Source organism: Enhydra lutris, unplaced genomic scaffold, assembly GCF_002288905.1.
Source record: "Enhydra lutris kenyoni isolate GAN:26980312 unplaced genomic scaffold, ASM228890v2 scaffoldscaffold22, whole genome shotgun sequence".
Lineage (NCBI taxonomy): Eukaryota > Metazoa > Chordata > Mammalia > Carnivora > Mustelidae > Enhydra > Enhydra lutris.
The window spans coordinates 9,403,721-9,426,226 of NW_019154106.1; the positions used below are offsets into that span (position 1 = coordinate 9,403,721).

The window sequence follows — 22,506 nt, forward strand, 5'->3', positions numbered from 1 at the left end:
CATTCCCACCAACACTGTAAGAGGGTTCCCCTTTCTCCACATCCTCTCCGACACATGTTGTTTACTGTCTTGTTAATTTTTGCCATTCTAACTGGTGTAAGGTGGTATCTCAATGAGGTTTTAATTTGAATTTCCCTGATGGCTAATGATGATGAATTTTTTTTTCATGTGCCTGTTTTGCTTCATTTTTTGTGGGGCTTTGAAACCGAAATTGTGTCTGCCCGCTCTTCTGCCTGTCACATTCTCTACTAAACACCAGGATTCAGCAAGGAGAGGGAGTTGAAGAGAGAGAGTAACTGTGCTAGTCTTTGGAGGAAGGTCAATCCTAGTTTCTAAATAAGGTGTCAGGTGATCCATTGAGATTTGAAGGATCAACATGAGTTGTCCAGGTGATCAAAGTGGATGCAGTTATCCAAAACAAAGATGTGGAGCTTAGCGCATTGCCACTGGGAGGGAGACATCTTGTGGTTCTCTCTAGGAATCAGACCCATTCCAAAAAAAGTGAGCGTCCACATCTGTCTTACTCGTCTGTGCCCACAACCCTATACCTCAGGAAAATAACTTTCTTGCCTGCATTCCCATAAGTATGCTCATTTATATGTCAACCAATGAACAGGACTCTCTTCTTCAGTTGGTAGAAGCAGCTATTTCATGCCTTTGACATCCTCATCTCTATCACATCTCCACTCATGTTGGCTTTTAAATGAAATTCTGTAATTCCTTCCTTTATCATAATCCACAGAGAGTCTCCATCCCCAGTGGAACACAAGTTCTTCTTGGAGTGATATTGCTTAGAGCTTCAGGGTCAGTGGAATTGTTAGGGCCTATGATGGAGAGTGCTTGTTGCCCCATTGAAGGGAATCATTTACATGCTTCCAGCCTCAGTGTTTCTGATTGCCACCTCACCCCCACATTTCACAGTAATCTCCTTCACCCAAGAGAATAAATATGCAATCCAAGTCAGATCATGCTGGAGCTCCCATTTCTTTGCCAACGGTTGTTTTTTGTACTGTCATCTGGAATAGTTTTTTCTTCAATTCCATTTTGACTTCCTCATCATCTCTGAGCTGAACTTGCCTGACACTCATTTCTCTCATTGATCATCCCTTGATTGGGTCTTCCCACTGACAGATTCTTACATCGGGGTCATTCACTCACAAATCTTGTGTTGATGGAAAACAGTGTGAAGATTCCTTAAGAAATTAAAAATAGTGCTACTCTATGACCCTACAATTGCACTACTGAGTATTTACCCCAAAGATACAGATGTAGTGAAAAAAAGTGCCAGCTGTACCCCAGTGTTCATAGCAGCAATGGCCACAATTGCCAAACTGTGGAAAGAGCCAAGATGCCCTTCAACAGATAAATGGGTAAAGAAGATATGGTCTATATATACAATGGAATATTACACCTCCATCAGAAAGGATGAGTACCCAACTTTTGTACCAATATGGACGGGACTGGAGGAGATTATGCTGAGTGAAATAAGTCAAGCAGAGAAAGTCAATTGTCAAATGGTTTCACTTACTTGTGGAGCATAAGGAATAACATGGAGGACACTAGGAGAAGGAAATGAAAAGTAAATTGAGGGAAATCAGAGGTGGAGATGAAGCATGAGAGACTGTGGACTCTGAGAAACAAACTGAGGGTTTTGGAGGGGAGGTGGTGGGGGTTAGGTGAGCCTGGTGGTGGGTACTAAGGAGAGCACATATTGCATGGAGCACTGATTCCAATGAATCTTGGAACACTGAAAAAATTCAATTAAACTTTTAAAAAATTGTGTGTTGAACTTGCCTTTTGTTGGGGCCAATGGCAGGCTTCCCTGAAATGAGCTACTTTGCCATGTGGATTATTTTCAGTAAAAGTGACTTAAGAAGCAATCAGTGCATAAGGACACTCAGACCATCTTCTGTTGCCCTGAAAACAGAAAATAGATCTCCTCGTGTAAGGTACCCTCCCTCTACCAGGAAGCTGAACTCCTTATCACCAAAGATAGAAAATATCAAGCCATGAAGTCTGTATAAACAATCCCCGTTACTTTTTACTAATTTACTATCCCAGTCGAATCCTGTTTAGAATTCCTTACTAACTGTAGATCCCATAGTTAAATTTTCTCTGCCCTGTCAATTCCTCAGTGATTTACTGTCTCTTTATCTAAAAAGTATAAAAACTACCTGCCTTGGTCATTTCTTTAGGTCTCAGTTTAATATTGGGATTTATTTATTATGCATATATTATAAAACTTTGTATTTCTTTTCCTGTTGTTAAGCTCTCATAAGTGAATTTAATTATCAGTCCAGCCAAAAGACATTTAAGAGTAGAGGAAAAATTTTCCTTCCCTTCAGTTTCATGTCAAGCACTGTTCTTGGCACTGGGGATACATCAGTAAAGAAAACAGGCAATAATCTGTATTGTGATGAAGCTTATATTTTATTAAGGGGAAAGAAAGAATAGATAAAATAAGGAGGCAAAATAGGTGGTATATTAGAAGGCAGTAAGTGCCATAGAGAAAATTTGAATTGTCATGGAGAAAAATTAAAGGGGGTCCTGATTTTAAGTAGGGTGGACAGAAAAGGATTCACTGATGAGATAATCTTTCAGGCCAGATTTGAAGGAGGAGAGGGAGAGAGGATGAGGTGTCTTGGATTTGAGCATTTCTGGCAGAATGACTCCCCAGGTTCTGGCCAGACAATTCTCTTAGCTCTTTCATAAACACACATGGTCCTTAATTGTTCTAGGTAATAATATCCTAGGAAACAGCACAACTGTTCTGCTCTGTTGACCGACGTATGGAACATCTATCACAAGGCCCTGGAGAGTGTTCACTTTTCACCTTCCATTCACTCCTCATCCAGAAACAATCTGGTTTCCACTCCAACTATTTAGCCAAGGTTCCTAGCTCTTATATTTTAATTTTAGAGCCAGTTTCAATTTTTAAAATATCATTAGATGTAGAGGTCATGTTTTCTTTCTTCCAGATGGTTATTAACAATGTCTGCCCAAAAGACAGTTTAAGTACTGAATACAGTTGTTTATGTTACATGTTTAGTTACCTAACACATGGGTCCATTTTGTCTATACATTGATCAAACTATAAACTCGATGGGTTGACATTCTATCTAATTTGGCTTTTGTATTTGAAAATTGATGCAAAGTTCACCAGGGATAAAACACACAAGTGAAAAATGTCATGACATTTTGCAAAAAGTAGAATGAATGAGGTAGAAGCAGCCTTATCTTGGAACTGTACTAATGGAAAGTAGTGGACTAATGGAACTGCACTCACTGAAACAGCTTAAAAATAGAGGGCTAGTAGCTTCTAGGAGAATGTCCCCCAAATTCTCCAGATCAGAGATAATGGTGACATTCAAATCGCTGGGAAAAGAGAGTTTATTCATTAAGTGATGTCGGGAAAATGTGGATCCAGTTTTGAGTTCTCCATTACGTTCCACATTATGGTTGTTTATTTCTGTGCCAACACTAATCTGGATCAAGGTGAATTCATTTTCATTTAGTTTCAGTATCTGACCCAGCAAGTCACCATTCAGTGGTCTTCTTAATCTTCTTGGCCATTTTCAAATGCATATTCTTCCATATGAATGTTAAAATAATTTTGTCTAGTTCTTGTTAAAGCTCCAAGGGGAATCCAGATTTAAAGTATATTATAATTACTAGTCAATTTTGGAAAAATTGGCATTTTTATAACTACTGTTCAGAGACCCAGTATATATTTATCTTACTTATTAGATTTGTTCTTAGGTATTTTATGATTTTGCCATTTTTACAAAAGTGGTATCTTTTTCCATGTACAATTCTCACTGGTTCTCTTGAAGAATATATAAATCTGTCCTATTTGTATAGATTGAGCAAGTATGCAGCCACTTACAAAGTATGTCATCTTATTATATTAATAATTCCAATGGTACTTTGTTAACATGTCTTGTGTCTCCTGGTGAAAGAATTGCACTGTCTGTAAATGAAAGTATTTTATCTCAATTTTGGAAATATTTATCATCATTTTTTCTTCTTACTTAATATGACTCTTGTCTGCTATTTTGCTTTTTATAAATAGCTATATCATGTTTTCTTTCTCCATACACTTCTATCTAGGAGCATGCACTTCTAAATGTAACTCATTTCACATTATTTTGAACAGATTTCATTTGACCAAGAAATATTAGCCCTCTTAGGCTTGATGTGCACATTTGCATGCCAATAGATGGGATGTGATTTTTACCTCATGGCTATTTTCATAACAGTGATGATTTTTGGTTACCAGAACTATGTAAATGTGTCTAGATGGCCCAGGGTCCACTTTTTGTATCATTAAGCATAATAAAATTACTCATTTGCTGTATATAGCATGCATCAATCTTTATCTTACATCAATAAAGGCTGACATCATTAAAAAAAAAAAGAATTACAAAACAGGGGCACCTGGGTGGCTCAGTCATTAAGCATCTGCCTTCAGTCCAGGTCATGATCCCACGGTCCTGGGTTTGAGCACTACATCAGGTTCCCTGCTAGGCGGGAAGCCTGCTTCTCTCTCTCCACTCCCCTTCTTGTGTTCCCTCTCTCATTGTGTTTCTCTCTATCAAATAAATAAATAAAATCTTTAAAAAAAAGAATTACAAAACAATGTTGACTAATAATGAATATATCAGGCATTTTTGTTCTCCTAATTTTCATGGAAGTATCTTTAGCACTCATTATTTTGAAGTATTGTTTGCTGTTGACTTTGAAATGCTTTTTTTTTTTTTTTTTTTGGTTCTAACTAGTTTTCTTCCATTCTTTCTTTACTTATAATTTTTACTAAGGGCTAGTACCAGATTTTATCAAATACCTTTATTCATATAACTATGAGGTTTCTCTATTCGTTTGCTGAGGCAATGATAATAATGTTATATAATAATTTTTGGTGTTCTTTCTGGAATCCACTATATGTGTTTAACCTTTGAAGGTAAGAGTACTCTCTGACTTTTATCTTTTTCATGTTCAGAGAAGAAATTTTACTATATATATACTGCAGCAGTTCCAGGAACTGCTAAGGGAAACTAATTACTCTGCCTGAGGTCCTGGGAGGAAAAACAATGCTTTTTTAAAGATTTTGCTTACTTATTTGACAGAGATAGAGTAACAGAGCACAAGCAGGGGGAGCAGCAGAGAGAGAAGGAGAAGCAGAGTCTCTACTGAGCAGGGAACCTGATCTGGTGCTGGATCCTGGGACTCTAGGATCATGACCTGAGCTGAAGGAAGGCAGGTGCTTAACTGACTGAGATACCCAGGCATCCCAGAAAAACAAACAAACAAACAAACAATTTTAATAATAATATTAAGATTTCTTTTCCCAGGTTACTCTCATTCTCTCACAAATGTACAGTGGAATTTTTCAGAGGCTATATGACATGTGATGTTGCAACATTTAAGACTGAAACAAATATGTAAGACCAGCTGTCTTCTATTAAGCCAGACATGGAGACTTGGAAAAATCTACTCTACTCGTGATAAAGAGACATTTGAGTAGAGACCAAAGAGGTAAGAGAAACTGAAGAGAGAGAAAAAGAGGATTTAAGAATTGCTGTACACTGCATATTCCTATGTGTTAAAAATGTAATTAAAAGTAATCTTTGATCTTGATGAAGTCCCAAAAGTTCCTTTTCGCTTTTGTTTCCTTTGCCTTTGGAAACATATCTTGAAAGAAGTTGCTGTGGCTGATATCGAAGAGGTTACTGCCTATGTTCTCCTTTAGGATTCTGATGGATTCCTGTCTGCACAGCAAAGGAAATAGTCAACAAAACAAAGAGGCAACCCACGGAATGGGAGAAGATATTCATAAATGAGAGTACAGACAAAAGGTTGATATCCAGGATCTATAAAGAACTCCTCAAACTCAACACACACAAAACAGATAATCATATCAAAAAATGGGCAGAAGATATGATCAGACACTTCTCCAGTGAAGACATACACATGGCTATCAGACACATGAAAAATGTTCATCATCACTAGCCATCAGGGAGATTCAAATTAAAACCACATTAAGATACCACCTTACACCAGTTAGAATGGCCAAAATTAGCAAGACAGGAAACAACATGTGTTGGAGAGGATGTGGAGAAAGGGGAACTCTCTTACACTGTTGGTGGGAATGCAAGTTGGTGCAGCCACTTTGGAGAACAGTGTGGAGATTCCTCAAGAAATTAAAAATAGAGCTTCCTATGACCCTGTAATTGCACTACTGGGTATTTACCCCAAAGATACAGATGTAGTGAAAAGAAGGGCCATCTGTACCCCAATGTTTATAGCAGCAATGGCCATGGTCACCAAACTGTGGAAAGAACCAAGATGCCCTTCAGCGGACGAATGGATAAGGAAGATGTGGTCCATATACACTATGGAGTATTATGCCTCCATCAGAAAGGATGAATACCCAACTTTTGTAGCAACATGGATGGGACTGGAAGACATTATGCTGAGTGAAATAAGTCAAGCAGAGAGAGTCAATTATCATCTGGTTTCACTGATTTGTGGAGCATAACAAATAGCATGGAGGACAAGGGGAGTTAGAGAGGAGAAGGGAGTTGAGGGAAATTGGAAGGGGAGGTGAACCATGAGAGACTATGGACTCAGAAAAACAACCTGAGGGTTTTGAAGGGGCAGGGGGTGGGAGGTTGGGGGAGCCAGGTGGTGGGTATTAAGGAGGGCACGTATTGCATGGAGCATTGGGTGTGGTGCAAAAAACAATGAATACTGTTATGCTGAAAAGAAATTAAAAATAAAAAATTAAAAAATTAAAGTAATCTTTGAAAACATCACTTAGTTTTTGGACTGTGTATTTTTGGAAAATACCCTGCTCAGATATAGGACCAAGCTGCAATTTTTTCCATTTGGTTGCAGAAATCATTTCTGAGACTCTGATCTTCTTGCTTTACCTTCAAAACACATATATATCTTCAATTTTCTTTCCATATCTGTATCTTTACTTTTTTTTTTACTATTTCAGTGGATTAAAAAAATAATGGCTTATTAATAGTATATCTCAGTGCAATACAGTTGGATCCACTGTTTGTGGAGGATTTAAAAATGACAACAAAATGGAATCAAGTCAACTGCTTTGAATGACCACAATGAACTAGTTTTTCTAGACAATATCCCAGATAACATGTCCCTTCCTTGCTCAACACTACAAATAATTGTGACACTGACCCAGAGAAGGCTGTTCCCAGTGGCCTGTCCATGACTCATCCTGACCACATCCAGTCATTCAGGAGCCCAGGCTTCTCCCATTGAGTGGTCCAGCATCTCAAAGGGACTTAAGGCTGTACTGGATTTCAGCGTTCTGTAGACATTCTGAAAAAGTCAAAACTATGGGGACATTAAAAAGAGCCATTGTTGTCAGGGTTTGGGGAGAGGAAGGAACCAATAGTTAGAGCTCAGATAATTTTAAGGGTGTGAAACTTCTCTGTACCATGAGGTGGGTGGGGGCACATCACATAGATTTCACAAAAGGTATAGACTGTACAGCACCAAGAATGAACCCTAATGTGAACTATGGACTTTGTGTGGTAAGGATGGGTCTATATATGTTCATCCAGGGTAACTGATGTACCACTTGGTGGGGATGTTGATAGTAGGGGAGGCTGTACCTGTGTATGAGTGGGAGATATGTGGGAACTCTCTGCACTTTCAGCTCAATTTTGCTGTGAACCAAAAACTACTCTTTTTTTTAAAGCCTTAGAATCCACATTTATTTTACTTTTTTAATTTAAATTACTGTTATTTCAACGACATATCCAATATATGGTAAAAGAAAATAGCATTCAGAAGTTCAGAATTGTATAAAGTAGAATAAAAGATATTCCTGCCACCCATCCCATCTGATTTCTCCAACCACTGTTCACAACCATTTTGATGCTCCCAGTTTTCTACGACAGATGAAAATATATGTTCACAATCTCTTTTATTATTATTATTTTATTTTTTTCAGTGTTCCAAGATTTATTGTTTATGCACCACACCCAGTGCTCCATATAATATGTGCCCTCCTTAACACCCACCACCAGGCTCACCCATCACCCCACCTCCCTCCCCTCCAAAATCCTGTTTGTTTCTCAGAGTCCACAATCTCTCATGGTTCGTTTCCCCCTCCGATTTCCCTCAATTCACTTTTCCTTTTCTTCTCCTAATGTCCTCCATGTTATTCCTTATGTTCTACACATTAGTGAAACCATATGATAATTAGCTCTCTCTGCTTAATTTAATTTCACTCAGCATAATCTCCTTCGGACCTGTCCAAGAGGATACAAAAGTTATCATCTCTTATTTGCAATGTTGAAATCCAAATAGGTTTAAAAACTGAAAGACTGGCCTTATAGGAGCTATTTATAGTGTTTATTTATCCCATATGTGTTTTGTTGCCAAAATATCAATGTTTGATGACAGGTTGCTGTCCCAAGACTGCTTTAGGCATGTGACCATTAGATGGTATAGGCATATATTACCTTTCTTAAAAACAGTAAGGTTAATTTCCAAAATACACCTGCCCCTAAAGTTTTGGATGAGTGAATATGAACCTTGATAATTATATGTATAACAAATCCTTTCCTTTAATGATTACACAAATAGATCATACTATATACAGCATCTCCAAAGTACATTTATGGAATCATTTAACATAGTCCCTTAAGACTTACTGTGGCCTACCTGCTCTGGACTCTGGTTACCTTTGACCTCATCTTGCATGCCTTTTCCTCTCATTCACTCTCCTCCAGCCACATGGACTTTCTTGCTATTCTTCCACCATGCTAAGACTGTTATTGTTTTAAGGACTTTGCACATACTGTTCCCTCTCTCTCTGGAACATTTCTTCCATTGATTTTCTCACTTCATTGAGGCCCCCTCACTCCACTGAAATCTTCACTAATTCATTGAAGACCTCTTTAAAGAGGTATCCCGGACCACTCTAACCAACGGAAGACCACCTATCATCTTCTGGCCCTCACTCTGCATTTTTCCGAAAACCACTCTTAAAAAAAAAAAAACTTTATTAAAGACAAAAAAGTAGGAAAACTCATTCAGAATATTCTCTTGGACACCATAAAAATCAAATAATACCATTAAAAAATGAAAAGAAGGCCTCCAGGTGGCTAATGGACATATGAAAAGATGCTCAACATCACTCATAATTAGGGACATGAATGAAGAAGCTGAGTTCAGCACAATCCATTTATGCTTCAGAAATACAGTTTTTAACTTTGTACTTGGAAATAACTTCACAGACACAGAAAGGGATGGAACTAGGGTGTATTATACTAAGTGAAATAAGTCAATCAGAGAAATGTAAATACCATATGATTTCACTCATATGTGGAATTTAAGAAAGAAAACGAACATAGGGGAAGAGAAGGAAAAATAAAATAAGACAAAAACAAAGAGGGAGGCAAACTGTAAGAGACTCTCAACTATAGAGAACAAACTGAAGGTTGCTGGAGGGGAGGTGGGTGTAGGATGGGCAAAATGGGTGATGTACTTTGAAGAGGGCACTTGTGATGAGCACTGAGTGTTTTACAGAAGTGATGATCACTGAACGCTATTCCTGAAACTGTACTACAGGATATGTTAACTATCTTGAATTTAAATAAAATCTTTACCTGGTGGTGGGTATTAAGGAGGACATGTATTGCATGGAGCACTGGGTGTGGTGCATAAACGATGAATCTTGGAAGACTGAAAAAATAAAATTTAATTTAAAAAATAGTAATAAATAAATGAATGAATGAATGAATAGATAAAATGTTGAAAGAAAAAAAACAGAAAACCGCCACCAAGTTACAGGAATGTTGTAGTAATACATGTAGTAAAACACCTGTATACCTTTACTCATTAACACTTCAATGATGTGCTACCCCATTAACTTTACTGTGCAATCACCATTTATTTTCTCCCAGTCCAAAGTCAGTACTGCCTTTCCAAATGATCAATCACTGGACATCCTTCATCTCCCCTTTTTACTACTCCAGTCTATCAAAACTTCTATTACCAATTCTTGCATGAAATTTGTTCTGTTCAGCTTGTAGGTACCTTCATCAAATGGGCCAATGCTCATCTCAATAGATGCAAATTCCTGCATATCTGTTTGTCCATCTCCAGTTCTTCAAGTGATTCTCCTCCTTTACTTCTCTTTTGGTCCAAAAGTGAGAGAAGGTGGACTGAGGTCCCCATTTTTGAGAGATAGAGGGAGATGTTATGACCAACCTCCCCACTGAGGATACGCCTATTTCACCAAGAACTGAGTATGATCCATGAGTTCTTAACACATAAATGTGTACGTATGTGTGTGTGTGTGTGTGTGTGTGTGTGTGTGTGTGTGTGTGTAATAGAGGGGATCATTTAGGATGTGGGTCCTGGGCAACAGTCATTTTGCCTGGATCTAATGGTGTCATAGACCCTGAGGTGTGTGGGAGAAGGTAGAGTGAGGGATTCCTTATGACTGTTGTGAGTCTTAGGAATTTTGGTCCAGATTCCATAAAAAGTATATTAAATACCATATCTTATAACTGTAACTGTATAAAGATGAATATACTCCACTCTGGTTTATTGGTATATATTCATTATTACTATAATCACTTTTGTTTAATATTTTTAAGGAAATTATAACATTTTTGTGGAATCCTAAAACTATCATGTGACTAATTCTCTGTATGTGCTTTGCCTGGTGGAAGTCAGCCATGGTGGCAGCTGAGAAACAGTCCTGAGGAAGGGTCAAGACTTCTGGGTGACAAGATAGCCATGAAGGAAGAGGGATACCATGAGTTGTAAGCAGAAGGGGTGGCAATATCTTATCCCTGGTGACAGCAATGTGGGGACAGGTAGAAGTAAGGAGAGCTATGGTTCAGTATAAAACCCACTGGCTTTGCCTTCTTCTCACAGAACACGCACATTTCCTTCAACCTACCTGGCCTTGTAGGTCCTCCTGGTGGGGAAACTGGATCACATTGCCACTTGCAGTGTCAGGACTAGGGGCACCCACAGAATTTCAGGGGGGGGACTCCCAATCTCAGTAATTAGGCAAATCAATTTTAATGAAATATTTCAAGAATCAAAATGGAGGCCACATATTAAAATTATTAAAATCAAGACCACATTCACCTGTGGTTTTATGAGTCACGTCTCTCCCTGGCTCTAGTCCTGCCCCACACTCTTGGACAGGGCAGGAACTGAGCAAGGCCTAGCCATGGCGAGCTGTGCTTGCAGCACAGATGAAGACTGCAGTGTCTCAGGGACCTGCACGTGGCCCAAACACCATAACCTGAGTCTTGAGAGCTTCCCACATGGTCCTGATGGAAATGGGGGCCAGGAGGGTGGAAGAGCACATTGTCAGAGAGAGGACCATGTTGAGCTACACATGGGGATGAACCAAGTGCTTTTCACACTCCTCAGTCCTTTATCCATGTGCTCTCCAATGAAGAATTATGTATGAGTGTGCACGCATTTGTGTGTGTGTGTGTGTATGTGCAGGCACAATCATCTGTGAAAGCAGAGGCTCTCTAAAGTGTCCATTTTGATCAGAGAACATAAGAAGAACTTTCCATTTGCAGATACTTTATTGAAATGAAAATGTGCTCAAGGTTTCAACAATTGTCTTGCAGTTAATAGATCAAAAGACAAAAAGGAGAAGAAAGTTGTGGTTCATTGTACTCTCTGTAGTCCTCAGTGCCCCAGGTCATACACAAGGTTAAAACATAACACACCACTTACTTTCATATATCATGTTCTGGAAAACAAAACAGGGACATTACTCAGATTTTCAGCTTTCTGTTAGAAAGTAAGTCTTGGAAAACAAACATTTCTTCTTCTTGGCTTCCTGGGTTTGTCCACACACATCTGGCATTCAAAGTTGGTGTTTGAATTAAGATCAGAATGATCTCATCTCTCATTCTAAGGATCAGGAGACTTTATTGATGCCAGAAATGTGCTGCTGTTTCTAGATCTCTTCCCTGTTAGGAATCCTGGTAATAAAGTTTTCTTGATGTTTCCTGTTCTTAAAAATATTGTATCCTGTAGATACACTGTGTGTATCAGTTTTTAACAAAGAATTGTTAAGCCTTAGCTCAAATACAGGGAAGTGTGAAGTTTTTGAGCTCCGATGTGGCCCCACATGTTAGAAATACCGAAAACAGTCCAAAACCAAAACCATTACCTTTGAGACCAGAGAAGTATGGATATGTGCACTCCAAGTGATCAGTCTAATCAAGGTTTTTAAAGAAAAAATTCCGTTATCCTTGGTTTCAGGGTTTTTCAGGCTTAAACTGTCTAAACTCATGGTAAATACACATAAACTAATGGTAAATACACATAACATAAAATTGACCATTTTCATCATCTTAAGTATACAGTTCAACAGTGTTAAGTATACTGGCGTTATGGTGCAACAATGTCCTAAACATTTTCATCTTGCTATGGTGAGACTCTATACCCACTGAATAATCTCCATTTCCCATACCACCCAACTCCTAGAAAGTACTATTCTACCTCCTGTCTCTAGGAGATTAGGTACTCTAGAAAATGGATGTAAATTACCTTATACAATAATTGCCTCTTTAAACTGGCTTATTTCATTTATCATAATGTGCTCAAGGTCCACCCACATTGTGCCCTGTGTCAGCATCTCAGTGAAGGACACTTTTACCTTTTGCTTTGCAATATTTCTACATTGTCTACCCTGGAAAGTTTTCAATGGCATGTTAGGATAGGGAATAAAATCTAGAGAACAAAAACACTATGGATTGTTGTTTTACACAATTCTACCCCCATTGTAGATTCATACTCATGACCTTACTTGTCATTCATTGGGTCTTTAAGTAATAGTCAAGGAATCCAATAATTTATACTAACACATTGGGTTGCTTGAAAGTGTATTTTAATTCTATTAATAAGATGCAGAGAATCTTCTTCAAGTGGGTTCTTCTGATAGACTGCGGGGAGAGGGAGCCTCTGTCAGCAGGCTACCAGCAAGTGACAGAGGAGGGGAGCACAAAATAAGAGCTATTAGAAGTCTTCTCTGGTGAGGAATGTTCCTCAGGCAGCTAAGCAGGCATGGATGAAACCCTAGCTGGAGCAGTGTGGACTCAGGATATGTGGGGTAACAGGAAGACTGGGGATGCCTGAGTGTGGCAGAACTTCCAGGTATCAGAACGGGGAAGCTGGCTGCAAAGAGTGAGCCCAGGAGTGAGGTCTCAGCTCCTGGTTGCCATTGACCATGTTCCATGACACAGTCACGGCACTTCTCTTCAAGCAGTGGTCCACCAAGTGCCAGAACTGGGGAGACCACCCTTCCACCCCCAGGAGTAGCAGTCTGGGAGTGCACTACAAGAGTCTGCTGGCTTTGGAGACTGGAAAGGGTTCTCATGCCTGAGATAGAAACACTCAGTCACAGGGTGGGTGAGCATCAAGTGTGGCTGGAGAGCAGGGAGACAGCAGTGATTGACTCCTTTTCCCTGGGGGCTCACTGAGGAGTGGGGCCCCAAGCTTTTGGCCCTTGGGCAGAGATTGGGAGGTTGCCATTTTCATTCTAATCCTCTAAAGCTGTGTGGAAAGTCTTCAGGGAACAAAAGCCACATAGAGCAAATTGGAGATTATTCAGCCTGGCCCCTGGCAAGGGTAGTGCCATTCTGCCTGGGGCAAAGACATTTGAGAATCAATGCAGAAGGCCCCACCCCCAGATGATCAGCAAGAACATCCAGCCAAGACTAAGTTTACCAATCAATGAGAACTTCAAAACTCTAGAGCTAGGGGCATAGAACACCTAGAACTCAAGACTTTTACCCCATGATTCTTTAGTCTTTCAACTTTAATTCTTTAAATTTTCTATCTTTTTAAAAATTTTCTTCCTTATTTTTCAATCACCATCCTATTTTATCAAATACTTTTTAAAAATCTCTGTTTAATTTTCATTTTTACAGTCATACTCTATCCCTTCATTGTATTTAATCTTATTTTGTATGTATATATAAACTTTTGTGTATATATATTTATTTTAATTAATTAATTAATTAATTTGAAATACAGTTTCTTCTAACAGACCAAAATACACCCAGAGTCTAGTGTATGGCTCTGTTCTATTCACCCATCTGATCATATTCTCTTTTTGTTGCTGTTGTTGCTGTTATTTTATTTTTTTCTTTTGTTAAGGTCTTTTTAAATTTTCATCTTCCTTTCAAAGTATTTAATTTTATTTTTGTATATATAAGTTTTTCTTTCTTTACAATTTTGAGATGTAGTTTCCTCTAACAAACTGACCAAAATACACTCAGGAGATAGTGTGTATTGCGTTGTTCTGTTCACCTGTCTGTTTATATCCCTTTCTTTTCTTGTTTTTTTTTTTTTCTTTCTCTTTTTTTTTTTCTTGTCTTTTAAAAATTTCTTATGAACATTTTCCTCCTTTTTTCTATAAAGATGGGAATCTTTTTTGCTGATGACTTCTAAAAGTGAGGGACTTTTTGAGAATCAGTTGTTTAAATCTTGATAGAAAATGTGTGTCATGAAAAAGTGTTCATCATTGTTAGCCATCAGGGAAATTCAAATCAAAACCTCATTGAGATACCACCTTACACCAGTTACAATGGCAAAAATTGACGAGGTAATAGACAACAAATTTTGGAGAAGATGTGGAGAAAGGGGAACCCTCTTACACTATTGGTGGGAATGCAAGTTGGTTTGGGCACTTTGGAAAACAGTATGGAGGTTCCACAAAATATTAAAAATAGAGCTACCGGGACACTTGGGTGGCTCAGTTGGTTAAGCGGCTGCCTTCGGCTCAGGTCATGATCCCCACGTCCTGGGATCGAGTCCCACATCGGGCTCCTTGCTCAGCGGGGAGCCTGCTTCTCCCTCTGCCTCTGCCTACCACTCTGTCTGCCTGTGCTCATGCTCTCTCTCTCTCTCTCTCTCTAACAAATAAATAAATAAAATCTTTAAAAAAAAATAAAAATAAAAATAGAGCTACCTTATGACCCAGCAATTGCACTACTGGGTATTTACCCCAAAGATACAGATGTAGTGAAAAGAAGGGCCATAGGCACCACAATATTCATAGCAGCAATGTCCACAATAGCCAAATTATGGAAAGAGCCAAGATTTGCCCTTCAACAGATGAATGAATAAAGAAGATGTGGTCCATTTGATGAGGGAACAGGAGGCTGGCTGAGGACAAAGCAAAAGCTGGCACCTTGCACCCCCTCTCCACCCGCTCCCCTCAGTAACATTCCTTAGGCACCCCTGACTGCCCTAAAAGAAAAACAAGTTAACCTGCAGAGATCACAATCCTGCAAGGCAGGAGTCTCCCTTGGTTTACAAATGTCCTAGAGATTTACAATAAAGAAGTTACCTTATCAATAGCCCAATTTCCAGAGACAAACAACTCAGTTCCTCAAGCCCTAATATCGCCCTCCCCTCCATAAACAAAACTGAAGGAGGCTGAGGTAGAAGGGAATGTAAATAAAGTTAAATTTCTTCTAAACCTAAATCTCACTAACAAGGACGCTTGAATAACAGGAATGTGACATTCCACCAGGAAACTCCCAATTGTCTTTATGTTAGTGCCTCATTAGAGGAAAAACGGCCTTGGCTTGATAGTAACCAGGCCTTCAATATCCTGACAGTCTTCTTTACCCCAATAGCCCTTCTGAACACCTGCTTTGTCCTCACCTACCCAACTTCTGTGTATATAATCAGCCACTCCTCACATCCCCAAGGCAGCATCTCCGTCTGCCCACGGGTCCTGTCCCCATGCTTTAATAAACCACCTTTTTGCACCAGAGATGTCTTAAGAATTCTTTCTTAGCCGTCGGCTCCGAACCTCACCCCACCGAACCTCACCTAGGTTCTAGAACTTCATCACATATATACACATATATACAATGCGTCAACAGGGATGGGACCAGAGGAGATTATGCTAAGTGAAATAAGTCGAGCAGAGAAAGTTAATTACCATATGGTTTCACTTGTTTGTGGAAAGTAAGGACTAGCGTGGAGGACATTAGGAGAAGGAAGGGGAAAATGAAGGGGGCGAAATCGAATGGAGAGAGGAACCATGAGAGACTATGGACTCTGAGAAACAAACTGAGGGTTTTGGAAGGGAGAGGGATGGGAGGATGGGTTAACCTGGTGGTGGGTATTAAGGAGGGCATGTATTGCATGGAGCACTGGGTGTTATACGCAAACAATGAATCATGGAACACTACATCAAAAACTAATGATGTTCTGTATGGTGACTGACATAACATAATAAAAAAAAAGAAAAAAGAAAGTGTGTGTGTGTGTGTGTGTGTGTGTGTGTGTGTGTGTGTGTGTGTGTGTATTCTTTTCCCTCTTTGGCATTTTTATTTACATTCCCTAAAAATTCCACAAAGTGAAGGAGCAAGTCAGTACTGGGACCTTTTCTCAATGTCAAAGTATTCACATGCACCCACAATTAAATTCGCTGAAATAAAATAAAGCATGTGTAACACTTGCTGTGGTATGAGTGACCAACTTAAAACCTGCTTGTCCCTGTTCAGTGGATTGAGAGCTCAATGTAAGAAAACATAGTTACCAGCAGCTCTGCAACATTGCACAGAGTTTCACTTGACTGGCTGAGAAAACACTGCTTCAGTTGTCTCATGGCCTCCTCAGAATCAGGATGAGATGTGTAGTAAGGTCTAACTAAGTTTTGGTATTCATCCATGCTCACTTGAGAATCGACTGTTTTGTTAACCAATTCTTCCAGTAATGGGCATCCAGAACCTGGAAGAAAACATGCAAAAGTGATCTCAGTTATGTAGGTATGAAGCCATTTTTGGGTGTCCCTAGGATGTTGGTCATCTTCTTACATCCCAGGAGACACACATTCAGAGAGATCATGGTAAATGGTCTTGAGTTCTCAATTCTAGCAGAATAAGCTCAGGATCTAGGATTTCCTTTAAACCTGAAAACATGTGTGCCCCCTCTCCATCCACACACTACCTTCATAGCCCAGAGAAGCCAAACACTAGTAACCATGAAACAGAAGACACTGGAGAAATGAGATTCTCTGCACTGGACTTTGGGGAACAGGAGGTCTTCCAGAGGGCCCTGACACAATCTTCTCTCCAAAGACTGTCCTCCCCAGACAAAACTCACCTGCAAAGCAGGAAAAGGGGAGGGCAATCAGCACAAGGACTCTCAGCAACTTCATGGTTGAGGGCAGCTCTGGTTGTCTGGTGTGTCAGGGAGGAAGGAACTCACTTTGGTGATGAGCACCTAGGAGTCCTCCTTTTATACCCCTGCTCACTACCTTCATCCCTCCTCCCATAAATGAGGGAATGGTCACACGACAAACCTGGCTTTGGACCAGGAAATGACAGCAAGAATCAGCTGCAACCCAGCTAGCTTGTGCTCTGTTTGTAGAAACCTAGGAGACAGAGCTTGTTGGATCCAAAACAATTCTGGAAATGCAGTAATGGTACATGGCTTTAGATGAAATTAATGCAAAAGTGCTTGCTAACTAATCCTATTACAAGAAAGTGAGCTTGTGTTGTCATCCTTGTTCTTTTATTAGTGTGGTCTTCAATCTGCTTACACCCCTCCCTCCTCCTTCCTCAAGGTTCATAAAGCTTCCTATCCTGTTTGTGGGGTCCTGCTCCCTTAGCACACCATCTAGGCTCAGTGCAATACCACATACTTTCTCTTGAGGGCAGACTGCTCTGGCCTATAGACACTTTAGTCAGAGTACTTGATATATGGGAAATAATCACAAGTTAGAATGGCCAAAGTTAACAAGATAGTAAACAATGTGTGTTGGAGAGGATGTGGAGAAAGGAAAACCCTCTTACACTGTTGGTGGGAATGCAAGTTGGTGCAGGCACTTTGGAAACAGTGTGGAGATTCCACAAGAAATTAAAAATAGAGCTTCCCTATGACCTTGCAATTGCACTACTGGGTATTTACCCCCAAGACACAGATGTAATGAAAAGAAGGGCCATCTGTACCCCTCTGTTCATAGCAGCAATGGCCACAGTCGCCAAACTGTGGAAAGAACCAAGATGCCCTTCAACAGACGAATGGATAAGGAAGATGTGGTCCATATACACTATGGAGTATTATGCCTCCATCAGAAAGGATGAATACCCAACTTTTGTATCAACATGGACAGGACTGGAAGAGATTATGCTGAGTGAAATAAGTCAAGCAGAGAGAGTCAATTATCATACAGTTTATTTGTGGAGCATAAGAAATAACATGGAGGACATGGGTAGATGGAGAGGAGAAGGGAGTTGGGGGAAATTGGAGGGGGAGACAAACCATGAGAGACTGTGGACTCTGAAAAACAATCTGAGGGTTTTAGAGGGGCAGAGGATGGGAGGTTGGGTGAGCCTGGTGATGAGTATTATGGAGGGCACTTATTGCATGGAGCACTGGGTGTGGTACATAAATTCTGGAACACTGAAAAGAAATTAAAAAAATAAACAAAAATTAAAAAAAAATCACAATGTCTCATTCTCTCTGAAGGTTCTTTTTGCAAAGAATATCTCATTTAATTAATTCAATTTCATTAATTCAGTCTGTTATAAATCTTTGAAATTTTTTAGTTGTTCAGAATTTTTTTCCCCCACTGATTCGAAAGATGATGTGAAGCAGTAGAGCAAGTGGTTGCTCAGCAGAGGCAGTGTGAATGAAGGAAACGTGACCAGGTCTGGGCTCAAGCAGATGTGGATTCAAATCTTGGAGGCAACACCTAATCACGAAGTGTCCTCAGGCAAGTGAAACTTTCAAGCTTCCTTTTCCTCATTTCTCAAATGAGCAGTAATAATATCATACCTGGTTTTGCAAGGATGATACTCTGTGAAGAGCTTATCCAGGCTTCAAACAAGGTAATTAGGAATAAATGGGAGGTTCCATCCATCCATCCATCCATTCACCCATCCATCCACTGTTCAATAGTAACCATGAGCTTTCCCCATGACTGGGGCCTGTGCTATGTGACCCAGATTCAGTTGCTCCACCAGGAATTTGACCTTGGAAAGCTTACTTCTTACAAGAAAGACAACAAACATGCCCATAACAGAATGAGTGACATCAGAAAGTATCTGCTGTACAGAATCACAAAACAACCACATGGGACAGCATCCTGTACAGAGGTCCAGGCCAGCTCCAGGAGGATGGACTTTAAATCCTCGATGAGTGAACAATGATATCCAGGGGAAGATCTGGGAAAGAGTGTTCTAGGCAGAGGGAACAGCAGGTACAGAGGCTCTGGAGCACTTGGTATTTGGTAAGATAAGGAAAGCACACACAGTGTTCCTCTGGGTTTCAAGAGAGACACAGGACAGCCTCGTTCTACACAAATAGAAAAACCACATCAGTTTAAGCAGGGAGAATAGGATGGTACTAGAAACAAGAGAAACAAAGTCGGCTCAAGTTAAAAAAAATGAAAAAGAAATAGATGAGAAAGCCAGAGACATGAATTAATGACTCATGAATGCAGCATTTGCTGTTTGGATTATTTGGGTTATTTTTTCCCATCATTCAGCTCCAGCATAAGTAGCCAAGATCAACACTAATTTAGGGAGAGGCTAGAAATAGGAAAGAAGGTGATGTTCTTATGTGTGTACTTTCCCTTAGTTGACCATTGCTGCCAGTATTCGTTCCAATGAAGGGCTTTAGTGATGAAATGAAAGACTTTTTGGCTATGTCTTAAAGGGACTCTCCCTGGTGCCCAAAATATTATGACATTGTCCTGTTACCTGCTGGGAAACAGGTGTCTGTAGAGGTTTCTTATTCAGTAAAAAATAAAATAAAGTACTATAAAATAAATAAAGTAAAATAAAATGAATTAAAATAAAGTCCCACATCATTTACATGGTGGCCACAATAAGAAGTGTATCTTTCTTTTTAACCTTCATGTTTTCTCCATTGCAGATGATAATCATTCTCAAATGAGTCAAGAAACAGTAAACTCAGCCCACAAAGGACTCATTGGCAAGACAGTGTTGACAAGAGACAAGAGAAACCAAAAGGTCAGAATGCATGGGTAGCTAGCCTGATGTTTCCTCTTCCCAAAAGGGGCTTTAAGTCAGGTCCCCAAATGATGCTCAGAAACTAGAGGAATGAAGGAGGCTTCAGTCTGGGTGTTGGTGTGATACCTATTGATCCCCTATTATGACAAACTGGTGTATAGGTGAATTTGTACACATGCAGATTTTACTCCCAATACCTTGTGTCATGTGAGAGAGGGAATGTATGCAGCAAGGGAGAGTTATTTTTGACATGTCCTCTGGCTCATGCAAGACCTATGTAAATGTACACCAGTATTTTGTCATATCAGGTCTTGCTATAGTTCATAAAAGTAATAATATTCAATGAAAGTTACCTTTTCTCATTGTTTCATGCATCAGCACAAAAACCTATCAAGAAATTATTTTAAAATTCAGATGATCTTTAAGTGATTTTATTTATTTATTTTTTTTTAAGATTTTATTTATTTGACAGGCAGAGATTACAAGTAGGCAGAGAGGTAGGCAGAGAGAGGAGGGGGAAGCAGGCTCCATGCCGAGGAGAGAGCCTGAGGTGGGTCTCGATCCCAGGACCCCGTGATCATGACCTGAGCCGAAGGCAGAGGCTTTAACCCACTGAGCCACCCAGGCGCCCCTTTAAGTGATTTTAAATTGTAAGTTACTGGTATGAATCAACTTTGCAGTATTTGAGGAGAAGATAGCCCAATTTTTTTTTACTCTTTCCATAAAACCAGTTCTGCCCCTCACCTGAGGGGCTGTTGGGATGTTAATCTCAGGCACGTTCTTTGGAATGAACGTCTTCCTCATTATGATCGTGCCAATCTCTAGAAATTAGTGAGGAAGGGACTTACATAGGCCAGCAATGATAGGAAAGGTCATGGCCTTTGAGACATCTTGAAGGCATTGAGAGGTTTGCTGTTCACATTATCTAGCCATTCTTAGATCAGGAACATCCCTTGCCATTGGCCAAGCCTGGTATGGAGAATTCATGACTGTATCTCTTTGTAAACCAAGAATAGTCCTGTTATTATCATAAGTCCTCAGAACAGAGCTAGGCCAGAGCAGTTGCTGTGAACATGTCAGCTGCCAGTGATTCATTTTATAAAATTGAGAAAGCTCTTATAATAGATATTGAAGGAATATTAGCACAGTCAGAGACTATTGGAAACTTGGTTGAACTTCACATTCTCTGAAAGAACTAGAGAAGGTCATGTTGAGATCTGACGTAAAGGTCCTGTGTTTGAATTAAAAGCACTCTATTTTGATCCATGCTTACTTGGTACTGTTCTGACTTCTTTTTGGAAGAGTTTTTTTGAGGCATAATTACACAGAAATTTTCTGTCAAATGTATCCCATATACTGTTGGTTTATTAATCTTCTCAAACCCCAGCAGAAATGAGTGTTTACCCATTTTCAAAATTCAATAAAACATGAATTGCAAATAATAATAGAACACTCCTTCAAGGCAAGGCACTGGAGCAACCTTATTTAATCTTGACAACAACCACCAAATGCAAAGGATGATGACGAGATTTATTGGCCCAAAGAAGGTACTTTAGAGTGTGAGAGACTTCACAAAATGGATGCCAGGAGAGCAGCATAAACCAGGATTCTTCTGAGAAAACTGAGATGTATGGTCAACATCCCTTGGTTGGCAACTTCCTCTGCATTGTCCTGGCTGTAATCTGAAGGTAGGCCCTGTACACAGAGGGTAGGGAGAAACCAAACAAAAGGCCAGTAATTCTGGCTGGTATGTGGCAGGTTTAATTATCTAGGGAGCTCACATACAAGAGTTGTCTTGGGTAGCTATAAGATGGGTAGATTTCTACACTGACATACCAGAATCCGAAAGTTTACAGAGAGACTTTAAGCAGGTTCAGTCACATTCTCAGTACAGAAGGTCTCAACACCATCTAATTGGGGCAGCTTCTGGGAGTGAAGCAGGCAAATGGAACCTACATTTGAAGGAAAGGGGATGTAGGTGAAGAGACTCCAATTGTCTGGATCCATGTCATGGGTCAGCTGGAGGTCATGTACTCTCTCCCAAGACCTCCACATGAAGTGGGCATATCTTCTCACCCTGGATGCAGACAATGGGACCAGGGAGGTCAAGTAATTTGACCATTAGCCCACGCTTGTGGATGGCAGCCAGGGTAAGGACCCAGGTGTTCTAGGTGAGAAACAGTTCTCAACACTATTGACCTCCTTAGTTTGAGTCTTATGGGCTTTCCTCTTATGGCTCAACTGGATTCTTGTGATCTTGACTCACATGACTGCCCTATGTGTACTCCAGGTTGATTTCTGTGTAGACCCACCAGTTTCCTGCTAAAACCTTGCCTCTCTGTGGATTCCCCTCACCATAGTCCTTGCCTCAGTCCCACTGGGTTGAAACTCCTTATTCCTTCCCAATGTCATATCAAAGACAACTCTCTTCTTGTACCCTTTCCTGACTGCAAATCTCTAGGGATATCCCTTG

The 22,506-nt window shown here is 39.9% G+C and overlaps 1 protein-coding gene across 1 annotated transcript; it reads right to left on the bottom strand.

Moving 5' to 3' along the window:
- Positions 1–11,734: 11,734 nt before the first annotated feature.
- LOC111149377 (mammaglobin-A-like) lies at positions 11,735–17,212 on the bottom strand. Its single transcript, XM_022506393.1, has 3 exons — positions 17,158–17,212; positions 16,592–16,782; positions 11,735–11,773 (listed from the first exon to the last, which is right to left on the bottom strand). Exons 1-3 carry the CDS (start codon positions 17,210–17,212, stop codon positions 11,735–11,737), a joined length of 285 nt encoding a protein of 94 aa, XP_022362101.1.
- Between the last annotated feature and the right edge of the window lie 5,294 nt (positions 17,213–22,506).

What these genes read in the sequence shown, in the direction of transcription:
- LOC111149377 (XM_022506393.1), bottom strand. Translation starts at nt 17,212, where the DNA reads ATGAAGTTGCTGAGAGTCCTTGTGCTGATTGCCCTCCCCTTTTCCTGC. An exon ending in CCCCTTTTCCTGCTTTGCAG is followed by an intron (nt 16,783 to 17,157) that starts GTGAGTTTTGTC and finishes GTTTTCTTCCAG; the next exon opens with GTTCTGGATGCCCATTACTG. An exon ending in GCAATGTTGCAGAGCTGCTG is followed by an intron (nt 11,774 to 16,591) that starts GTAACTATGTTT and finishes TTTGTTTTCCAG; the next exon opens with AACATGATATATGAAAGTAA.